The sequence below is a fragment of the Cibotium barometz genome, chromosome 1 (genome assembly GCF_041138505.1).
Source record: "Cibotium barometz isolate CiBa-2024 chromosome 1, ASM4113850v1, whole genome shotgun sequence".
In the NCBI taxonomy this organism is placed as follows: Eukaryota; Viridiplantae; Streptophyta; class Polypodiopsida; order Cyatheales; family Cibotiaceae; genus Cibotium; species Cibotium barometz.
In genome coordinates this window covers 63,566,745-63,588,690 of record NC_141046.1, presented here as the reverse complement: position 1 = coordinate 63,588,690, position 21,946 = coordinate 63,566,745, and the positions used below count along the sequence as shown (strand labels likewise).

Here is a 21,946-nt window from a genome sequence, read left to right as displayed (position 1 = left end):
CGTTTCAAAAAACGCGTTTGAAACGTTTTGGAAACGTTTCAAACCTTTCCCAGAAGTTTGAAACGCGTTTCAAACTTTCCCATCTTGGCATGTGAAAAATCAATACCATATATGATATTTATATGCCAGAATATATGGGATCATTGATAGCATTGATAAAATGATAATATGTTGAATATATGCATGCTTGTATGATGTATCAGGATTTAGTAATAAGTATGTACTATCATCTATGCATAATGGGCCCATGGCCCATGGGATAGCAAATGCCAAATATGCCAAGGCAGTCATCCATGTTCAAACTTCAAACTCAAAGTTTCAAACTTCAATCCTAGATAAAAACAATGCAAGAAAGAAATGAGCCATGGTGTATGCTGAATATGTACAAACTACAAAGTTCAAATGCCAAACTTTAACTTCAAAGGTTGCAGGTTTCAATCATGATTCATGAATCAACAATCATAGATAATACTAAATAGACAAATCACATGACACATAGTCTCAATGGTAAATGCTCATCATAAGTAAGCTCAAGAGTCAATAGTAAATAGTCAAACACAATCCGTGTCACATGTGACACACAGTACATAGTACAAAATAAAGTAGAAAATAGAATCAGGAGTCAGGACTCAGGAGTCATCCTCCTCAGACGGAGACGACGACGACTCCTCATGGTCATCTCCATCCTCTGATGTCTCTGACTCTGTGCCGGAAGAAGACTCTGCCTCAGCTCCTTAAATCTCAGGTTCTGTAGCCGTAGCAGTCGTAGAAGCTCCATCTCTAGATGCATGCACTCGTGTGATACGAGCTGGTGCCATCAACTCCTCGTAAAGCATAGCATAGATGTCACGCTCCTCCTGAGGAATATCCGGTACATCCTTCACCAACTCTATGTCAATCTTGTCGACATTCACTTGGCGCGGCTCGATTGGATTGCCTTGTTGCTCAATTAGACGGAGGTTGCAATGACAATAAACCAACCGTTCTAATTGAGCACTGCTCAATTTGTTCCTCTTCTTTGTGTGGAAGAGAGCCCATGTGCTCCAGTTCCTCTCACAAGGCCCAGAGCTGCAATCTTGTGAGAGGACTCGCAATGCAAGGCGTTTCTGTCATAGAAAGGACATAAAACTTTGTAAGTAGTCATGATAAAGCACTAACCTCCCATTGCATCATGATTCATGGCTATTATTGATGTAACATTTGAATAGTAAACACTTACCACAGTAATGGAGTACCAATCCCATATTTCTCCCACCATGAGACTGGCTGTAGCTGTGTCTCTCTTAGTAGTGCGGTGGGTCTTCCAAACACACGGCTCCCATTGCGATATACCAAGAGCTCATCCTCCAATTTTCTCAAGAGATTAATATCACCTCCTGTCCACCTCTGGATGTACTGTTGCCACCCTTCTTCCAACTCCTCGTTGTTGAACTGCTCCTCATTACGCCATAGAGGATGCAGTATATGGGCAACCGAATGGATTGGTCTATGAAACCAATTCCATCTACGGTTCCAAACCTCCCTGATGTCATGGACCCTATTCATAGACCAAGTCACGAATAACGATTCACCAACAACCAAAGCCAAATAAACCCGACAAGTACAAAACTGGAAAGACATGCATATTGCATATTACATACCTCTCTGCTGATAGAACGGTGCACCGATTCAGGGCTTCTCCAACACGGTCCATGAACTGGTAAAGGAGACCAAGAGTGCTGTCCTCCATGTCTGTGATGCGAAGGACACTGTAAAGAGGCTGAGTGGCCTTCACAAGTGCTTTGACATCATCCCACCAACTCTCTCGCATCACAGCACGCACAAATGCCACTGCCTTGGGCTGCTCTCGATCCTCCCATGCCATCCACTCTCGTGACACAACTGTGCGGAGTAGCCCTTGCTGGACTCTCACTAGCCTCTCAATCACAATGAACATGTACGCAAACCTGGTCTTTGAGGGCTTGAGCAACTCTAGATCACTATGGGCACGGTACATGTAGAGGACTTTTAGCCTCTTGGTAACAAACCTCACCATGCTCCGAGCTATAGCAAAGATCTCAGAAATCCAAGGGATTTTAGCAACATCCTCTATCATGAGGTCAAGACTATGTGCTGCACAAGGAGTCCACACTATCTCTGGGAACTCATCCTCTAACATTCTGCCCATGGACACACAATTAGAGCCATTGTCAGTAATCACCTGCACCACATGCTGAGCACCAATCTCTAACATTGTCTGGCGTATGTGTTGCCATATAAAGGCTCCTGTCACCACCGTCCCTAGAACTGAAGCATCAATGGCACGCATAAACATTACGCCCTTGCAGGAGGACACCAAAATGTTATAAACATTCCTTTTCCGCATATCTGTCCAACCATCACATAATATGGTGCATCCATATTTATGCCATGTTGCCTTCAAAGGCTCCATCTCAAGCTGTACAAGATCTTTCTCATCTCTCAAGTGCTTCTTGCGTAAGGAGTCATATTTGGGACCCTCCCACTCATACCCAATGCGGCTAATGGCTCTCATGGTCTTCTTCCATCTTGGAGTGCGCACAATGTGAAATGACAAAGCACACTGAATAAACAACCTTGTCAATTCATGGGTGGCCTCAGCAACTGCTGCTTTCTGAAAACGAGCTTTAATGCTTGCACTCTTCAAAGAAGGCCTAATGGGCAAGGAAGACCTGTGGGCACAAGGAGCAGAGGTAGAACCTACAGCCGTTTGACTCTGCATCTCTTGTTCATCACCCACTCTAGCTCTTTTGGTGACATCCTCCTCCTCTTCCTGCATGTCATCATGGCTGCTTCCAAATCCTTTCATGGCTGCTTCTTGCTCCCTCCTCCATTGTAGAAGAGAGGCTTTGATATCCTGGGGCACTTTATCACAAGCACCAATGCCTTTGCCTTTTAGACCTGAAAAATGAGCCTTTATCCTGTTTGCAGATCCACCTGAGACCTTATCACAATACTTGCACTTCCATTTTTCAGTGCCTGAGCTCCCATACTTGCCCATGGGAATGACATGAGTCCACATTGAATCTCTAGCACGAGGCATTTTGGAAGCCTGGAAGGATGTTGCCCAAATTTCAAGTTTTGAAATTGGTGCAAAAATCAAGCAAAAATATGAAAACAGACAAGTACCAACCTTGCTAGCACGGTGCACAGGTCCCGAGGGGGCAGGTGGCGGAGAAATCACACGAACGAAGGCAAGCATGGGGAAGGACAGTCAACTTTCTCCTCTGTACTATGCACGGCGTGTTTTTTTTGCTCTCTAGAAAGCGACTGAATCGACTGATATGACCCGTCTTAAATAACATTAAAAAATAAAAAGCCAAGTTTGAAACACGTTTCAAACTCCCAGACGTTTGAAACGTTTCAAACGGGTCTGCTATGTTGGGGTAAAGGCATAATGCCCACCCTTATAGTGTGTACAAGCCCATAAGTTATAGTACATAGTACACTTAGTACTTCTAATGTACTAAGTGCACTATGTGTACTAGTGCAATATACATGTGTGATAGGGGAGTCACACACTCATGCCTCATGAGTTGACTTATCCCCACAACTCTCTCTCTCTCTCTCCCTTGTTGCTTCTCTGTGTATGTCTCCCACATGAACTAACCCTAATTCTTGTTTCTCCCACACAACTGGTATCAGAGCCTAAACTTCCAACTGGTGGTGTCGAATTTGCTGTAGAGGCTGGTGGTGTCGAATTTGCTGTAGAGGAGAAGAAGGTTCAAGCGCTGATTTTTTCTCTCTCTGTGTGAGTGTTGAACGCTGGGCTGTCTGCGTGAAGCGAAGGCTACCACAGCCGAACGTAAGCCAAGGCGTCTCCCATTCAGCGTTGGTCGCTAAACGTTCAAGCGCTACTAAGCGAAGCAGGCACACATGAGCGAAGGTAGCCAACAGCCAATTAAACCAGGAGCGTACACAAGGCGTGAGTAAGCGGGGTAGTGGTCCACGTAAAAGCCAGGCGTCGAGCGTGGAGCAGTGAACTGAAGCGAAAGCAGCGCCAGGCGTGAGCGAAGAAGAAGCGTTGGGCGGACAGGCTGGCGGGCGGACCTTTATGCGTGTGGGTTTCGCTCCTCGTCATATCTCCTTTGCGCTCTTTTGCTCGCTTTTAACAGTAGCGAAGCTGGGGTTTTGGAATCTCTCGCGGTTCTTTGCAGCACAGAAGGCAGAAGAAGCCTTTAATCAGGTTCTCGAGCTCAAGTGAAGCACTGTCTTGGCAGGCAGTGAAGCAGCATCTCTCTTTGCCCATGTCTTGGGCTGCTCTCTTTGAGGATACTCATGCCTGAGGAGTCCCTCATCTGCATCAGATTTCTGCAGCAGCACCAAATTTGCAACAACAAAATTCAGCCTGCAAATCAGAGAAAAATCAGAAAATAACAAGGTATTCTGCTTAATTTTTTTTTTGGGATTTGCAATTGAGCAAGTACAATCAACAATTGAGCAGATACAGGTGTCGAATTGCTCAATTTTGAGCAAAATTGGCAAAATTGGGTGACATTGGTCACAATCAGGATCAATTTGCAGGAAATTGGTCACAATCAGGATCAATTTGCAGGAAATTGGATGTCGAAATTTGGGGCTTTTGATGTAATTGTGCAATTAAGCACTCATACATGCTGTATGATGTGAAAAATCGCACATTTGGGCAAAATTGCAGCAAATTGCAGTGCAAATCAAGGGGCTTTTGTGCCGATTGGGTTGATTTGCATGCAGGCGATCGCATTTGATGCTGTGGATAATGTGTTGATGCCTTGCAAGCACTCAATGTGCCTGTAAATCAAGGGGCTTTCATTATTTGGATGTATATGTGGCCAGGGGGAAGCATCGTGAACACTCTGGATGCCTTCATGTGCGTCAATGTACCATGTATGATCAAAAATTGATCTTAAATCAAGGGGCTTTTCAAGATTTTATGCTTGTTGAGCTTGGCAAAGCAGCAGGCAAGACATTTATGCCTTGAATCCTCAAAAATCAGCTTGCAGTCAAGGGGCTTTTGCCCAATTTCTGTTCGGGACTGTTTTATGCAGTGTTCGGGACTGTAAAAGTCTGATTTTCACTCATTTGGACAGCCAGAAGAGCATTTATTGCTACTGTACCTGCTGGTACAGATTTGGCACAGCTTTGTGCAAGTTTTGGCATGGCTGTACACTGTTTTGAGTGACCAAAAGGTTCAATTTCAGCTGCTGTACTTGCCGGTACAGGTTTGGTACATCATTGGTGAGCACTTGGTACTGTTGTACAGTACTTTGGAAGGGCAACAGAGCACATTTAAGGTGCTGTCCAAAATCTGCAGCAACCAGATTTTGGTGATTTCATCACATAAAGTGGGAGAAAAGTTGCATTTGTGCTTCCGCAGTGGGAGATAAAGCTTGGGAGAAAAACTGTGAGCACTTTGTGTGCTTTTGGTGCAGTGTTTGCACATTTTTGTAGGGAGTCAGGCATTGACAGGTTGCATTTTGCTATGGCAACCACAGGTGAGAGCTCTTCATTGCTTCACATCAAGAAGCTTGAAGGCTCGCATAATTATGATATTTGGCAAACCCAGTGCTACAATGTGTTGCTCCAGAAAAAGCAGCACAAGCCTATCAAAGAAAGGGGTGTAATGCCCGCTTCTCTTACTGCTGAAGAGTGGGAAGATATGGATGAGCCTGCAAGATCTACTATCATGTTGTCTGTGTCAGACTCATTACTTTTCAGCATTCGTGAAGAGAAGACAGCTTGGGGAATGTGGCAGAGATTGCAGGACTTGTATGCCCAACAAAGTGCCTCAAGCAAAGTGTATTGGTTGAAGAAACTCATAGGTCTTCAGATGAAGGAAGGGGCGTCTATGACAGCCCATCTAAATGAGTTTAATGGTATTGTCAGCCAGGTCATTAATCAAAAATTGGCAATGGACGATGAGTTCAAAGCCACTTTTCTGTTATGCACTTTGCCAGAGAGTTGGGACACATTCAGGACAGCCACTAGCAATTCGCATGCTATGCTGTCATATGTAGATGTTGAGGGTGCTCTTCTTCAAGAAGAGATGAACAGGAAAAACAACTCTGTTGGAAAGTCCAATGCAATGAATGCACGTGGGAGATCCCAGCAAAGGGGAAAAAGCCAAGAAAGGGGAAGGAGCAAGTCTCGCTCCAAAAAGGATTTGGAATGCCATTATTGTGGCAAGAAGGGACACATTAAAAAGCAATGCTACAAATGGAAAAATGATCAAAAAGAAAAGGGAAAAGGCAAAGACAAAGAGAAGGATGAAGCCAAAGATGTAAAGCCAAAGGGCAAAAGTGGAGTCAAGATTGAAGAAATCAGTGTGTCACATGCAGGTGGTAGTGAGGGTGAGGTCCTCTTTACGTCTTCACTTGATGCCCATTCACTTCTTACAGGTGGTCATGGTATGCACTCATGGATCATTGATTCAGGTGCCTCCTTTCATGTCACAGTTTGCAGAGACTTGTTTGTCAGGTATACTGCTGGCAATGAAGGAGTGGTTTATTTGGGTGATAACCATGCATGCAAGATTCTTGGCAGAGGTGATGTGAGGCTTGTGTTTTCAGATGGCTCACAGCTTATGCTCCATGATGTCAGGCATGTGCCTGAGATCAAGAAGAACCTGCTTTCTACTGGACAGCTTGATGATGCTGATTATGTTACCACATTTGGTAGTGGAAAGTGGAAAATTAGTAAGGGCTCACTGGTTGTTGCCAGAGGCTCTAAGGTGGACACTCTTTACTTTATGCATGCAGGTGTTTGTCACTATGCTAATGTAAATGCAACCGAGCTGCCGGAAATTTCTATGTGGCATAGCCGGTTGGGACACATGAGTGTCAAGGGAATGGAGCAATTGTCTCGTTTGGGTTACTTGCCTTCTCTAAAGTTTTCAAGTTTTCAGTTTTGTGAGCATTGTATATATGGTAGGCAACTACAGTGCCCCCACAAGAAAGCTCTTGGACAGAAAGATGCTCAGTTAGAGCTTGTGCATACAGATGTATGTGAGATGCCTCAGCTTTCTTTGGGAGGGGCAAAATACTTTGTGTCTTTTATTGATGATGTCACACGTAAGGTGTGGGTTTATCCTCTTCGTTTGAAGAGTGATACATTCTCAGTGTTTGAGAAGTTTGTTGCTCTTGTTGAGAATCAAACTGGCAAAACACTGAAAGCTTTGCGTTCCGACAATGGTGGAGAGTACATGTCCAAACAGTTTCAGGACTTTTGTGATGCTAAAGGCATCAAGAGGGAGCTCTCTACTCCTTATGATCCTCCACAAAACGGGACAGCAGAGAGGATGAACAGGACCATACTGGAGAAGGTCCGTTCTATGTTGTCACATGCTGCATTACCTCATGGTTTTTGGGCTGAAGCTGTTATGACAGCCGTTCATCTTATAAACAGGTCACCTAACACGAGGCTTGGTGGGAAAGTGCCAGAAGAAGTATGGACAGGGAAGCCTCCGTCATACAAGCACTTAAGAGTGTTTGGTTGCGTTGCGTACGTGCACATACGCAAGGAAATGCGCACCAAACTTGATCCTAAGTCTCACAAATGCATATTCCTAGGATATGGTGACAGAGGTGAAATGGGGTATAGACTTTGGGATCCCATGAATAGAAAGATCATACGCAGCAATGATGTCATTTTTGATGAAACATGCATGTATAAGGAGCCTGCAAGGCAACAGGAGCCTGGCAGAGTCATCTTTGATGATGATGGACATCATGGACAACAACAAAGGGCTGTAAATCAGCCATTACAGCAGCAAAACCAGTCCTTAAATGGTGCTGAAAATGGTCCAAATGGACAGCCAGAGATGGCAGAAGATATCCCTATGGATATACCACAGTTGGAGGAGATACCGGGCATGATATTTCAGCCTTATGGCATGGAACAGGAGCCACCAATGGGTGATATGCAGGCTGGACAGCAACCTGCAAATGATGGTCATTGGGTACGGAGGTCCACAAGACCCTCCAGAGTCCCTGACAGGTTTGTTCCAGGGGTTGACTACTTGATGCTCACTGACTGTGGGGAGCCCTCATGTTATAAGGAGGCTTTACAGAGGGCAGACAAGGCTCTATGGGAGCGTGCCATGAAGTCAGAGATGGATTCTCTGCACAAAAATGGAACATGGAAGTTGGTGCATTTGCCTGCAGGCAAGAAGGTTTTGCCTTGCAAGTGGGTATACAGGCTCAAAGTTACACATGATGCAAAGCCAAGATACAAAGCCAGGTTAGTGGCTAAGGGCTTCAAGCAGGAATATGGTGTGGACTTTGAGGAGATCTTCTCTCCAGTGGTCAAAATGACCACACTTAGAGCTGTGTTGGCTTTGGTTGCGCATGATGATCTGGACTTGATTCAGATGGATGTGAAGACTGCTTTTCTTCACGGTGATCTCCATGAGGAGATATATATGCAGCAGCCAGAGGGTTATGCAGTGAGTGGAAAGGAGAAGCTTGTATGCAAGCTGAAAAAGAGTCTTTATGGGCTCAAACAGGCACCAAGAGAATGGTATCATAAATTTGATACATTCATGAAATCTCAGAAATTCAGGAGAAGTGACATAGATCATTGCTTGTACACCAAGAAAGCTTTGGATGGCAGTCTATTGATCCTCATCTTGTATGTTGATGATATGTTGATTGCCGGGAAATCTCGTAAAGAGATGGATGCCTTGAAGCAGAGGCTGCATCAAACCTTTGATATGAAGGATTTGGGTGATGCAAATCACATTTTGGGTATGCGGATACTTCGGGACAGAAATCAGCATGTGTTGTATTTGTCTCAGAAGGAATACATTGGCAAAGTCTTGCAGAGGTTCAATATGGACGGGGGGAAGAAGGCTAGTACTCCTTTGCCTCCATATGTGAAACTCAGTGCTATGGACAGCCCACAGTCAGATAGAGACAGGACTGATATGGCCAAGATTCCGTATGCTTCAGCTTGTGGCAGTCTCATGTATGCCATGGTTGCTACTAGGCCGGACATTGCATTTGCAGTGGGAGTGGTTTCTAGATACATGGCCAACCCTGGCAAGAAGCATTGGGAAGCAGTGAAAGGTGTCATGAGATACCTGAAGGGCACACAGGATATGTGCATTTGCTTTGGCAAACAGGATGCATTAGTGCATGGTTACACGGATTCGGATTATGCCGGTCATCCAGATAATCGGAAGTCTACTACCGGTTATGTGTTTACATTCACAGGAGGTGCTGTGTCATGGAGATCCAGGATGCAGAAGTGCACTGCCTTATCTACTACAGAGGCCGAGTATATTGCAGCCACAGAGGCTTGCAAGGAGGCATTATGGCTATCTCGGTTAGTGGTTGATTTGGGTTATACAGGGGATATTCCATTGTTGCATTGTGACAGTCAGAGTGCCATCCAGTTGGCAAAGAACCCTGTCTTTCATGCAAAGACGAAGCATGTGGATGTGAAGTATCACTTCATCAGAGAGGTGATAGAGAACAAGCAAATTCAGCTTGTTAAGATTCACACGGATGACAACCCGGCTGATCTGTTGACAAAGAGTTTGCCTCCGGAGCGGTTTGCTCATTGCAGACACTTGATGGGCATTGGATGAGGCCATTTTCAGCCTTGATATGGCTGATCTGTTGACAAAGAGTTTGCCTCCGGAGCGGTTTGCTCATTGCAGACACTTGATGGGCATTGGATGAGGCCATTTTCAGCCTTGATATGGCCTTGTATATTATCATGTACATGCTGATTTTTTCTTTTCCTTCATTTAAGGGCACTTTGCCTTTAAGTGGGAGGTTGTTGGAGTAAAGGCATAATGTCCACCCTTATAGTGTGTACAAGCCCATAAGTTATAGTACATAGTACACTTAGTACTTTTAATGTACTAAGTGCACTATGTGTACTAGTGTAATATACATGTGTGATAGGGGAGTCACACACTCATGCCTCATGAGTTGACTTATCCCCACAACTCTCTCTCTCTCTCTCCCTTGTTGCTTCTCTGTGTATGTCTCCCACATGAACTAACCCTAATTCTTGTTTCTCCCACACATGCTAAAGTTTGAAACGCGTTTCATAGCAACTATGGCGCGGGAGAGGGGGTTGATTGCAGCTCCACTTAATGGTGCATGGGAATCGTGATTTGGAGTTCCAAGCATTAGATATCTGGCAGGACATGGTTATCTTTGGTACAGCAGAGATTATGAACGGGATCTATTCCAAGTTCATTGTTCGAGGCTTTTGGGACGTGATGTGTTCCGTCCACTCTTGGGGATTATGGGCGCGGTGTGTCCAGCAGCTCATCATCTATTTTTTGGAGTTCACTGCACACTTGTGTAGGAATTCGTGGCCAGGCAAAGTTCCTTGCTGTTCATGGTGGCATCTTGTTTCGAGGAAATAGGTTGGTGGGTGCTCTCTCCGAGGTGATTCCAGTATTCGCGATGCTAGAGGGTCCATGGTTGCATCTTCATTGACTTATCTTCTTCCGACTCTTGTTAGAATTGTGCGTCTCAGTGTTTTGGGGCTTTACCATTTATTTGGTATTTTTCTTCTATTTATTTGTCTAGGGGCAGTCGGCCAGTTTCCTCCTGCACTATATAAGAAGTTCCCCATTATTCACTCTTTCATCCATTTCCGTTGCACATAGTTCAACATTTAGTTGTTGGCCATTGTCATTGTAAAGCTTTACCTTTGTTAAAAAAGGTGATCTTGTCCAACTCTTTCATTCTCCTTTGCACTCTCTCATATGTTTACAGATTATGCTTTCGCCCGTGCTATCTCCTTCAGTGCCGGGTGCAATCCCGAGTGAAGGTAGCCCTTAATGCGATTAACTATCATTTTTGTGACCAATTTATAAGCAACTGGCATAAGAGAGATGGGCCTCCAGTTGCCTAAATTCTCATAGAGTTGCTTTTTTGGGAGCAATTTCAGCAAGCCTTCCTTCCAAGAATAAGGCAACATGTCGTCACGTCAACATTGATTGATCATGCATAGCAATGGAAGCTTCAATTCCGGCCAAAATGTGTGAAAGAATTCAATCGTCAAACCATCCCACCCAAGAGATTTCCATTTGCCCAAACCTCTAAGTGCAGCTTGTAGTTCTTCCTCTGTAAAGGACTCTTACACACACACACACACACACACACACACACACACACACACACATACTCATAGGGAGTGCTCGCACATACATATGAGCTTTGAAATACCCAACAAATCCCTCTTCGAAGAGAAGCTAGAGATGCTTGAAGATCTTCAATAGGCAATGTGATTTGGGTTCTAAATGGCAACATGTGATACAAAAGGTGATAGTGTGCCAACACCTAAAACTCTCTTGTCAGGCTTGATATAAGAGCTTGACCACACATGGCTGTGCCGACATCAGTCTACCCAAAGAGCTCCCCTTGCTCTAAGCAGGGATGTGAAGTGAATGATGGAGCCTTTTATAACATGAAGACACATCGATATAGAAGGGAAAACACATGAATTATTTAACTTAGATTTTGGGGGACTTGTTGGGCAGAGAACCTTGTCAGAATGCGCAGCGGAGATGATGACCAGATCTGGGAACACGAGCACAACGCAATGCAGAAAATAACAGCACAAGAGAGAGAGAGATAGAGGCGTGTAACTCTGCTCTATATACACAAGGAAGATCCCGGAAATGATACAATATGTGGCAAGGGACTGGGGGCCATTTTATATGGCCCCCCTACAGCAGTCGGCCTGCTGTAGGGCAGCTGACAGGCTCAGCATCTCCACGACCAGCCACATGTACCAGTCGGCCAGCTGTCCTGAGTCGGCCAGCAACTACCTGTGGTCGGGTACATGCAGGTACAGTCGGCCAGCACACAACTGAGGTCGGGTACATGCAGGTACAGTTGGCCAGAAGCTAGAGCCTCTTGCCAGCTCAGGATTGCCATCCAAGCCACATAAAAATGGAAAAAATATGGGGAAAAATACGAGGAGTGAGGAAAAATGAGAAAACACCTACAAGGGCGGGCACACCCACAACAAAGGCCCTGGTGTCAACATAAAGACAAGAGATGACTTCTAACACCCCCTCTGCCTCTTACTGCTCCGTAAAACTGCTCCTGGGCCTGAAGTAGATCTCCTCGTGTCCGGATCTCCTCCCCAAACTGAGTCACTCCAACCGTGGAGTCGGACTCCATCCATCAATCCCCCTCGTGTAAAAGAGTCCATGATCCTTCGCATGCCACAGAAACCACAAGATATGCAATCCTGCCTCCCAAAGAGTCATCTGCAACCATGAGCTCAACTGCCTCATCAGGAAGCTCTCGTCCAATTTGGTGTCCATCAACCAGATCAATGAACCATTCCGCTTGCGAGTCAAAGAGGCATCACACTGCTCATAAGGATCAACACTTGTTACGGTGCAAAGCCTAGTCCTGGAAACTTGCTGAAGACCACGCAAGGCCTTCTGAAACCTGTCAATCACCCCCTATGAATCCGGAACCACAAAGCCTTGAGAATCCACCTCCTTCTGCAAGTAATCAACTACCACCTGCCTGGCTTTTTGAGAGGTCCCCGTTGAAAGAATATCCTCATCTTCAAGAGTTTCTTTGTCCCGAATGCTATGAGACATCAGAGTGATGAATGCAAGAACCACCAACATCAGTACTGGAAACTTCCTGCCAACTGCTGCCATCAATTGGTAAGCTATCCTCTATCTGGTCCTGGAAAGTCTGCACCTGCAGCGTATCCACACTTAAGTGGCCATTACCAGACTGCCACTCATCACAAACCTGAGGACTTGCGAGAGAGAGTGTTGAAAGCTTGTAAACTCCATTCTCCACTTTGCCTTCCCAAACCACTTGGCCTATTGCTTTGTCCGGGAGAGCAACAAAATGCTCATCAAACTCCACCCGTACGCCAGTCTTGCAAACCTGATGCACTGACAATAGATGAAAACCAAGTGACGGAACATACAACACCTGGGAGGAATGCTTCCCCCCTCTGCCATCGGGAACTATCTCCATCCTGTCCTCACTGTGAACTGGGATAGTGGATGTATCCCCTGTAAGAATGTGACCAGAATACCTGCAGAGATCCTGTAAATCTGAACGGGAAGGAGTCATGTGCTTGCTTGGAAGCACCACTGTCTAGAATCCACTCCCGAGTATCCGTAGAGCGGAGAATCCTCCAACCTCCTCCTTGCCTGAAGAAAATGAAACATCGGTGTCCATCACCTCCAGGTGCACAAAAGTCGGAGTCTTCATGATTGCTGTTGAGGAATCTTCACCCTTCTCGGTCTTTCGCTTGGGACACTGCCTCCAATAGTGGCCTTTCTCGCCACAATCATTACAGGTCCTCTCTGCCTTTAGTTTCTCGCGGTCAGCGACGGACTTCTTCTCAGAAGACTTCTCCGATGAAGCCTTCCCTTTGTCCGTGTTACGGCCTTTTGACCGTTGGCCAGTTAAGGCCTCCGAACCTCCACCCTAAGGAGGGTTCGTTAATCGCTCCTCCTGGTCCAAGACCATGGGCACAAGCTCCTCCCACGTGATGGTGCTGAGCCTGCCACTGGTAATCAAAGACAAGTAAAATGCTGAGTACTGAGAGGGCAAATGCGATAGCAACGTTATGGCCATGTCCTCTGACAATATCTCCTTCCCAACCTGAAGAACTTCCTGCTGAAGAGCTTGCAGCTTGTTAATATGCTCCCGCATCGTTGACGGCTTTGCAGGGCTCATAACCCGCATCTATACTTCCAAGGAAATCCTCTTCATGGGCGATACCCTGTTGTAAAGAGAAGCCAAATGTTGCCATATACCTCTGGCCAGCGTCATATGCTTTACATGATTGATTACGTGCGGTGTGCAGTTGAGGAAGATAAACGAATGGACCCTGGCGTTGACACGATCCCACATTTGTGCCTGTGCCTCCCGGTCCTTTCGGATCGACGGCGGTAACTCCCCTTCCTCTACTTCCGGTCGTGGAACCCCAATAACGACAAAATCAGCGAGGTCATAGGACTCCAGAACAGATTCCATCATAACCTTCAATATGCCGTAGTTGTTCTCGTCCAACTGACGGTCCACTAGGAACGTGGGGAGTGTAGGGATCTTCACATGCCTCTCGGCCATCTCTAACAGATCTGCCACTGCGGGGATGAACTCTGAAAAAGGGTGGGTGGGTGGGAACAAAGAAGAACTTACACCTACAAGTGGCTGTCCAGCAAATCAGCCCGCCGTACTCTTGCTTCTCCTCTTCCCGAACAGTCCCGAACAGTCCACCAATCAGCAACCCAACAGTCCCCCTCTTGCTTACACAAATCCCAAGAACTATCTAGAGCCTAGGCTCTGATACCATGTCAAAATGCGCAGCGGAGATGATGACCAGATCTGGGAACACGAGCAAAACGCAATGCAGAAAATAACAGCACAAGAGAGAGAGAGATAGAGGCGTGTAACTCTCCTCTATGTACACAAGGAAGATCCCGGAAATGATACAATATGTGGCAAGGGACTGGAGGCCATTTTATATGGCCCCCCTACAGGAGTCGGCCTGCTGTAGGGCAGCCGACAGGCTCAGCATCTCCATGACCAGCCACATGTACCAGTCGGCCAGCTGTCCTGAGTCGGCCAGCAACCATCTGTGGTCGGGTACATGCAGGTACAGTCGGCCAGCACACAACTGAGGTCGGGTACATGCAGGTACAGTCGGCCAGAAGCTAGAGCCTCCTGCCAGCTCAGGACTGCCATCCAAGCCACATAAAAATGGGAAAAAATATGGGGAAAAATACGGGGAGTGAGGAAAAATGAGAAAACACCTACAAGGGCGGGCACACCCACAACAAAGGCCCTGGTGTCAACATAAAGATAGGAGATGACTTCTAACAAACCCTTGGTTCAACATAAAATAGGAAGTGGATAAATTTTGGAAGCTTAAAAACTTCCCCTCGAGCACGGGTGAAGAGGAGTCTCTTTCGCCAATGTTTCCAAGGCAACATGACTTGGGGCCCATGCATGGATGACAATGAAGTGCTTGGTGAAACTCATGTCGACGATGGCCATAAAGAGCCTGATGCGAAAGCCCAAACATTAAGTGCCCATTTTGAGGCCCAAATGGCATTATCTGTAATGCCCATGTGCACAACCTGTTAATAGACTCTTTTTCACCACAAATGAGCTGGGGTTTACGCTTTATACATTAGCTGTAGAAGGTTGTTGCTGCTGACAATGAATGCCGCGTTGTGCTGCTATTCGAGATTGAGATCCCAGCTGCTATGTACGAGCGTCTATAGAAGCTTCACTTTGAACATGGATGGTGCTACTCAGCAGATCTATGGCCCCTTGCAATCTCTTCCTTGCTGCTGTCAATGCACTACCTCTCTCTGATCTCGGTTCTCTTCTCCTTGCTCCTGCTGGAGTCTGTGCCTGAAGCTGCTGGAAGGCTCCTTGTTTGTTGTGGCACGTCCAACTGCTACAGAGCATGATGGGACTGCGTCAACTGCTGATTCTGCTGCATGCTGTGGAGGGGAGAGGAGAGCCGGGCAAAGGTGGTTCTCCCAGCACTAGTGTCCACTGTCGCCCAAAGCAGGGTGGAGGGTGAGAACCCTCTGATACCAATTGTAGTTTTGAGCTGCAGGCCCTAGGCTAAGGGGGATCAAAGATCTCCATGGTGAGAGAGAGAGAGAGAGAGAGAGAGAGAGAGAGAGGTGACAAAGCTCAAGAGAGAGACCATTGTAGAGAGAGTATTGCACGACTCAATGATTATAGATTGATTGATGCGATATTATGAAACCTTCACCAAGTATAATGCTTTTATAGCCTTAGAGGCTTATGTGAATGACATCACTGCTTATGTCAAACCTAAATAATATCTAGATATTTAACCACTCTAAGATTTGGTTCACACACTCATAGGGAGTGTTCACACACATAAACGCAAATACATATGAGCTCCGAAATACCCAACACGAATCATATTGACATGGACCTTGAACTCCATGTTGGATGTCACATGCATCCACCACTCCCTTGCATATACCAGGCTGTGCTGTGTTGGACAGTGCAAAATAAGGCTTGAACTTTGTAAGTCATTTACAGGGCTAGAGTAAGGGATAAATAGGGTAAATAGACAGCCAAGGAAGGGGATGATCTGCTTGAGGTCAAACACAAAAAGGCCACTCAAGGCAAGAAGAAGATTGAAGCATGCGAACATCGGCAACATGTAGCCATCAGGAATCAGCATTGAAGAGACCAGCCATATCAGTAGCTCAAACATTAAAGATATTCTCTCTATGTATTGGCTTCAGGCTTCTCCAGCCTGCATTTTTGTTGCCTGAATGTGTTGATTGCTGGACTTATTTCTTTCCTGATGTAATGGGTAGGGTTCTTACTGACAGTGGAGCTTCACTAAGTAGTGTACTGCCTGATTGTGATGGCATTACCACCATTGGTGAGGCGTTGATGGCACCTACTATCATATATGTAAAACAGGTATGGTTTCATTTTGGAATACAAAAATTTTCTTGATGAGTTTTGTAATGGAGCATGATGCTTTTTGTTTTTTGGCTGTCAGGTTTTAGAGCTTGTAAATAGAGGAGAAGTTAAAGGCCTTGCTCATATCACTGGTGGTGGTTTTACGGACAACATACCGCGGATTTTCCCTGAGGGACTTGGGGCCTCCGTGAAAGTAGGTTCATGGAAAGTGCCTCCTATATTCAAGTGGATAGAGAAGGCAAGTGCCATGCAGATCAGATGTTATTCCAGGCTTGGTTTGTAGTATTTTGGTATTTGGGGCTCTCCTACTAGTTGTCTTTCCATTTTTATGATCTGTTCATCTTAAGGACTCCTATATGTGCAGATGGGTGGTATCAAAGATGCTGAAATGAGGAGAACATTCAATATGGGCATTGGTATGGTGGTTGTGACCAGTCCGGAATCAGTGGAGGCTTTACTAGCAAGGGGGGCAGAGAGCAAAATTTACCAGATAGGCCACATAGTCAAGGGGAATGGGGTTACCTACTGTTAATACTTGTATTTCAAAAGTTGAGGTTTCTGCCTCTGGGAGTAAGTGGTGATCATTTTTGCAATACAAACATAACGGATACAGCCATAGGCAGGGATACTCTACCCTTTCTTTATTATGCCCCCTGGTGCTAGGCACGCCTCTCTTTCAAGGCAGGCCAACATGGGGATTTTCCATCTGGATGTAAATAACACTGCCCTGCTACTGGAACTGGTATCACATGACAATGGAGAGCGGAGAGTTCATCAATAGTTCTTTAAACATCCTTTCCGCATTTGTGGAGGGTATGGGGGCTATCTTGTCCCAAAAGGCATCTGGATTTGATTGAAGAATGGTTTTGTTTTGCTCATGAGCTCGAGCTTCTAAAGCTGGTTTTGTTACTGTTCATTATTTGGCACTTAAATTAAGCTGTCTAAAAGGAAAATGTGAGTTTAAAACACTCTTTTGATGGGTTCAATGTGAGCTTAAGACACTCCTGATATGGGATCTGCAGAAGAGTGGATGTAAATTAGATCTTACCTACATAAGAGGATTTTTTTGAAGGGGCCCACTTCTTGAGGAGACGGCAGTGCATCCCCCGACGAAAAAAAATCATTTGGTCAACAGGTTATTAACATAAACTTAGTGGCGTAATTGAGCCCCGAATGTTGCTTCAGCTTAAATGTGACTTAAGGCTGATGGAAAGGCAATTCAACTTAGAATTCCATGAAATCAATTGAGAATGCTTAGTTAGCATGCATGGTAACTTAGCATACATACATCTATGGTAAAAGTTTAAAGAGTCATGCACCTATTAAATCTGTAATTTTTAAATTATTAGAAATAGTGTAAAATAAGAATTTCCATATTGCATTTGTAGTGTGCTTAAAAAGTTATTTATTGTATTCTTAATTGAAAATTTGAAACTTTTTTGTAAAGAAGTGTTTGAATGATGGCCTTAAAAGATTGCTTTTTTTTTTTGGGAAGTTTTATTCAACTAATATCTTTATATGTCGAGAATGTTTCCTTAGTAGGGATTTCTTTGAAATAATATATTTAAAAGAGATTTAAAGTGGTTTTATTTTTACAAGACTAGTGTTAAGAAAAATCATCTTTAATCGTGTAATTTGTAGTCGTATTGCACAACAATGACACAAGCAACTCTATTTTTGTAGCATAGCTGGATTCTTCCTTCATTTTCTCAATGCCATTTGCTTGCTTTTTCTTGCACTCTTTAACTATATGCCCTTTCTTGTTATACAATAAAATCTTTTATCGTCTTATTCAAAGAGCTGAATATGATGAATGAAGGTCGGAGATGATACGGTCCTGTCGATTTGTGGTCATTTGGTCTTAAAGACCTTTGATTTCGTTGAGGAACACCTTCATCACTTTAACCTTAATTCATTTTCTCTTATTGAAGGTTTTTTTGGTGCTTCTCAATTCAATAAGAGGCTCATCAATCAGAGGTGGTCCGGAAGAAACGATTGCTCTTCTTAATGGCTTTGTAGTACTAGTCGAATTTAGGGTTTGGTCACTTGAAATAGGCACCACCCATTCTTTCCTTGGGCTACAATTTGACCACCTTTATGTAGGATTTGACTATAATGGTGAGTGCTCTTTCTTCCATCTCTCTCCCCTTCTCATACATCTACATCATCAACTGAATATATATTCTCTCTCTCTCTCTCTCTCTCTCTCTCTCTCTCTCATACATGTACATCATCATCAACTGAATATATTCTTGAAGTTTTTATTCTATATATCCTTTCAAGGTTACAAGGATGTCTTTGATGTTTGCAGTGTAGTGTTTGTATACTAATTAAGGACTAAAAGTGACAACTCATTTGCAAAGTTCCTAACGTTGGTAGTTCACTAATCTCTAAGACTTAAGTCCCTTGAGGTAGCATTTGTGTAGTCCACTTGAGTCTCTTGACATTCCCTCCTAGGCATGGATATCTCTATTTGAACAATCCTAGTGCTCTCCTTCGTAAGTTGTTTGAGGTTGTTATCAAAGAAGGTGGAATCATTGGGTTAGTGGCTCCCTTAGTTTTCACATAGCTTGCGTACATATCTTTTCTTCTCTCTCCTATCCGTAGATTCTTTAGTGGTTGCAATTTCTAAGGAGTTTTGTCATCTAAGTCTTAATAGGAGCAGCTCGGATCGTTAGATGCACTATCACATGGATGGACTAACCTTGTTTTCCAAGTTTTGACAAGATCACAAGTGCATTATTTGGCAAAGATTAGAGGGTATCCAAGCCTTTCAAAGTAAGTCATGAAGCTTTCTAAAACTTTGAGAGGAAGTCAATGTTATCAAATTCACATATTTTTTCTACAAATGCAGGATGTATGATTCAACCATTAGACGATAATGATGGAGGAGACGAGCCAGGGTAGTCCGCCACCCCCACCCCAACGACGCTCTTCTCCCCCACCTCCACCTCCACCTCCACCTCCCCGACCACCACCCAACTCATCTTCTGCCCCTACCAGCAACCAACCCCCACCACCACCACCCCCTTATGGCACCTCAACCCTCCCACTTTTCCATGCACAACCCTCTTCTCCCCCCATCCATTTTCTCACCCCCACCCCCATCACCTCCTTCTTTACCACTTCAGCTAGGAATGCACACTGCTTTCCGTGATCTCCCCTCCACTTCCGCTAAGCCCCCACCTATCCTCGATGCCAGCCTCGCCACACGACCCTCAACATCGACAACCCCTCCCACCCCATCACCAACTCAACAACCCCCCACTGACAACCTCGAAGAAGGGGAGATCCCGTCGCCGCCACCCTTGGACCATGAGGAGGTCAACCCTCCGCTCAAGCCACTCAACAGGCGTGATCCCCTTGACTACACGGAGTTTGAGCAGGCCATCACAGTCCTACTCGATCGACAACTCTAAGAAGAGCCTCTGTCACCCGCCTCACCGACCACATGGACATCTACGTCCGGCGACCGTACCTCGACGCGCGAAGGATCATCAATGGTGGAACGACCACCTCAAAGGACACAAGGCGGATACCACCGGCCACCCCGTTGCTTGGCCCATAACATTCGAACTCATGGGCGAGCAGCCGGCCTGGAGGAAACCCTTCCTAGCCAAACCTTTAATTTGGGAGACATACTGTAATGCACCTCGCACACTCAGGATTAGCCCTGACTACCTCCCAATTCGTCGATGGTGGGCATGGAATGCCTTCCATGAAGAGGAGAAGAAGAACCCAAAACTCAAGTTCAACTTTCCGTGGCTCGCTCTCCTGTCAGCCCAGCATCCTTGCATTGAAGAAAGTATGGTTCGACGCTTCCATGCATTCATCCGCCACCTTGACCAAGTCCCCAACCCAGCCGTGATCGCGACCATTCGCTTCTTCAATCTGATCATCACGTTGATGGAGTCGTTTCTTGACTGGGACCATTACTTTTTGAAGGTGCACAAGGTCTGGCTTTTGACATCAACAAAGGGCCCACTCTCAAGAAAATCTTCGGTTACTAACGAGGGCAGTATGTGCCGCCCACTGCTCAGCCCATAACATTTGAACTCATGGGCGAGCAACCGGCGTGGAGGAAACCCTTCCTCGCCAAACCTTTTATTTGGGAGACATACTGTAACGCGCCTCGCACACTCAGGATTAGCCTTGACTACCTCCTGATTCGCCGACGACGGTGGGCATGGAATGCCTTCCATGAAGAGCAGAAGAAGAACCCAAAACTCAAGTTCAACTTTCCGTGCCTCGCTCTCCTGTCAGCCCAACATCCTTGCACTGAAGAAAGTATGGTTCGACGCTTCCATGAATTCATCCGCCCCACTACGACCAACTCCCCAACCCAGCTGTGATTGCAACCATTCGCTTCTTTAATCTGATCATCACGCTGCTGGAGTCGTTTCCTGACTGGGACCATTACTTTGAAGGTGCACAAGGTCTGGCTTTTGACATCAACAAAGAGCCCACTCTCAAGAAAATCTTCGGCTGCTACGAGGGCAGTATGTGGATGCCCGCTTCGTGCCTACAAACTTTTGAAGATATGATGGAGAACACTCGCTCTAACCTCGCACCGGAATTTCATTAGAACCTATTCGATCTATTATCGATGGATCCGGCCAGCTCTCTGAGGACAGATCTGCATTAGGGAGGGGGGTCTGTTAAGCACTCCGGTCAACATTACCTTGTGCGTGGCTACACCTTTGTAATTTATCTTTTTGTAACCGCACAAAGCGCTGATTATAAAAGAGACATGGGATGTCCGAGATTATGGCTTCTATAACGCCGGTCATGAGGAATAGATGTACATAGAGCTACAGAAACTAGGAAGACTTTGGGCCCCCAATTATAAATGGGCGGCCAGACATTGTAAATATGAGCTCATGTATATAAACCATTTTATGGAATATGAAAAGGGACAATCCCATTTGTCTCACTTAAGTTTGCCTTCTCTCTCTCTTTCTCATTTGAGCTTGTGGCTGCATGTTAGCTTGTGTTCTTGCTTGCTTGCATGTTAGATGGTTGGTGTTTGTAAGTAGGGATGGTAATGCTCTCCTTTCTTCTCTTCTCTACCTTCTTTTTGCTATCTACCATGTCCCTTTTGCATGGTCGTTGCATGAAGTAGAGGTTGAGCTCTCCATAGCTCCCTCTTTCCTGCTCTCTACCTAGCATTTGGATCTCTTCTTGGGTGACACAGGAAGAGGTGGAGTGAGCCCCTAGCAGCTTCACATCGAGGAGTTAACCCTCATAGGGTTGGGCAATCGCAACTCTCCAGACTTGACTCTTGCATGCATCTTTCTCCTCTTCTTTCTCTCTTGTGTGTAAGGTAGCATGTTACCCTTAACAATCAGAAGAGGAAGATCTGCTATGCTCAGCCACCCAAGCCAGGGAACGGATTGACGCTAACCAGCTCGCTAAAAATCTTACCAATTACCCTAACCTTATAGAGGAGAAGGAAAGACTCTTGGCAGCCCAAGAATTGGTCAGGGAGATTGACAAGCACA

The 21,946-nt window shown here is 45.4% G+C and overlaps 1 protein-coding gene across 1 annotated transcript in view; it reads left to right on the top strand.

The window, feature by feature from the left end:
- Positions 1 to 17,392, top strand: part of PUR5 (phosphoribosylformylglycinamidine cyclo-ligase, chloroplast / phosphoribosyl-aminoimidazole synthetase / AIR synthase (PUR5)) — a 46,672-nt gene extending 29,280 nt beyond the window's left edge. Inside the window, exons 6-8 of the mRNA XM_086804993.1 lie at positions 16,334 to 16,442; positions 16,525 to 16,683; positions 16,810 to 17,392. Of these exons, the coding sequence (XP_086661119.1) occupies positions 16,334 to 16,442; positions 16,525 to 16,683; positions 16,810 to 16,977 (436 nt within the window). The 3' untranslated portion in view covers positions 16,978 to 17,392. The remainder of the gene's footprint in view (positions 1 to 16,333; positions 16,443 to 16,524; positions 16,684 to 16,809) is intronic.
- The last annotated feature ends 4,554 nt before the right edge of the window (positions 17,393 to 21,946 follow it).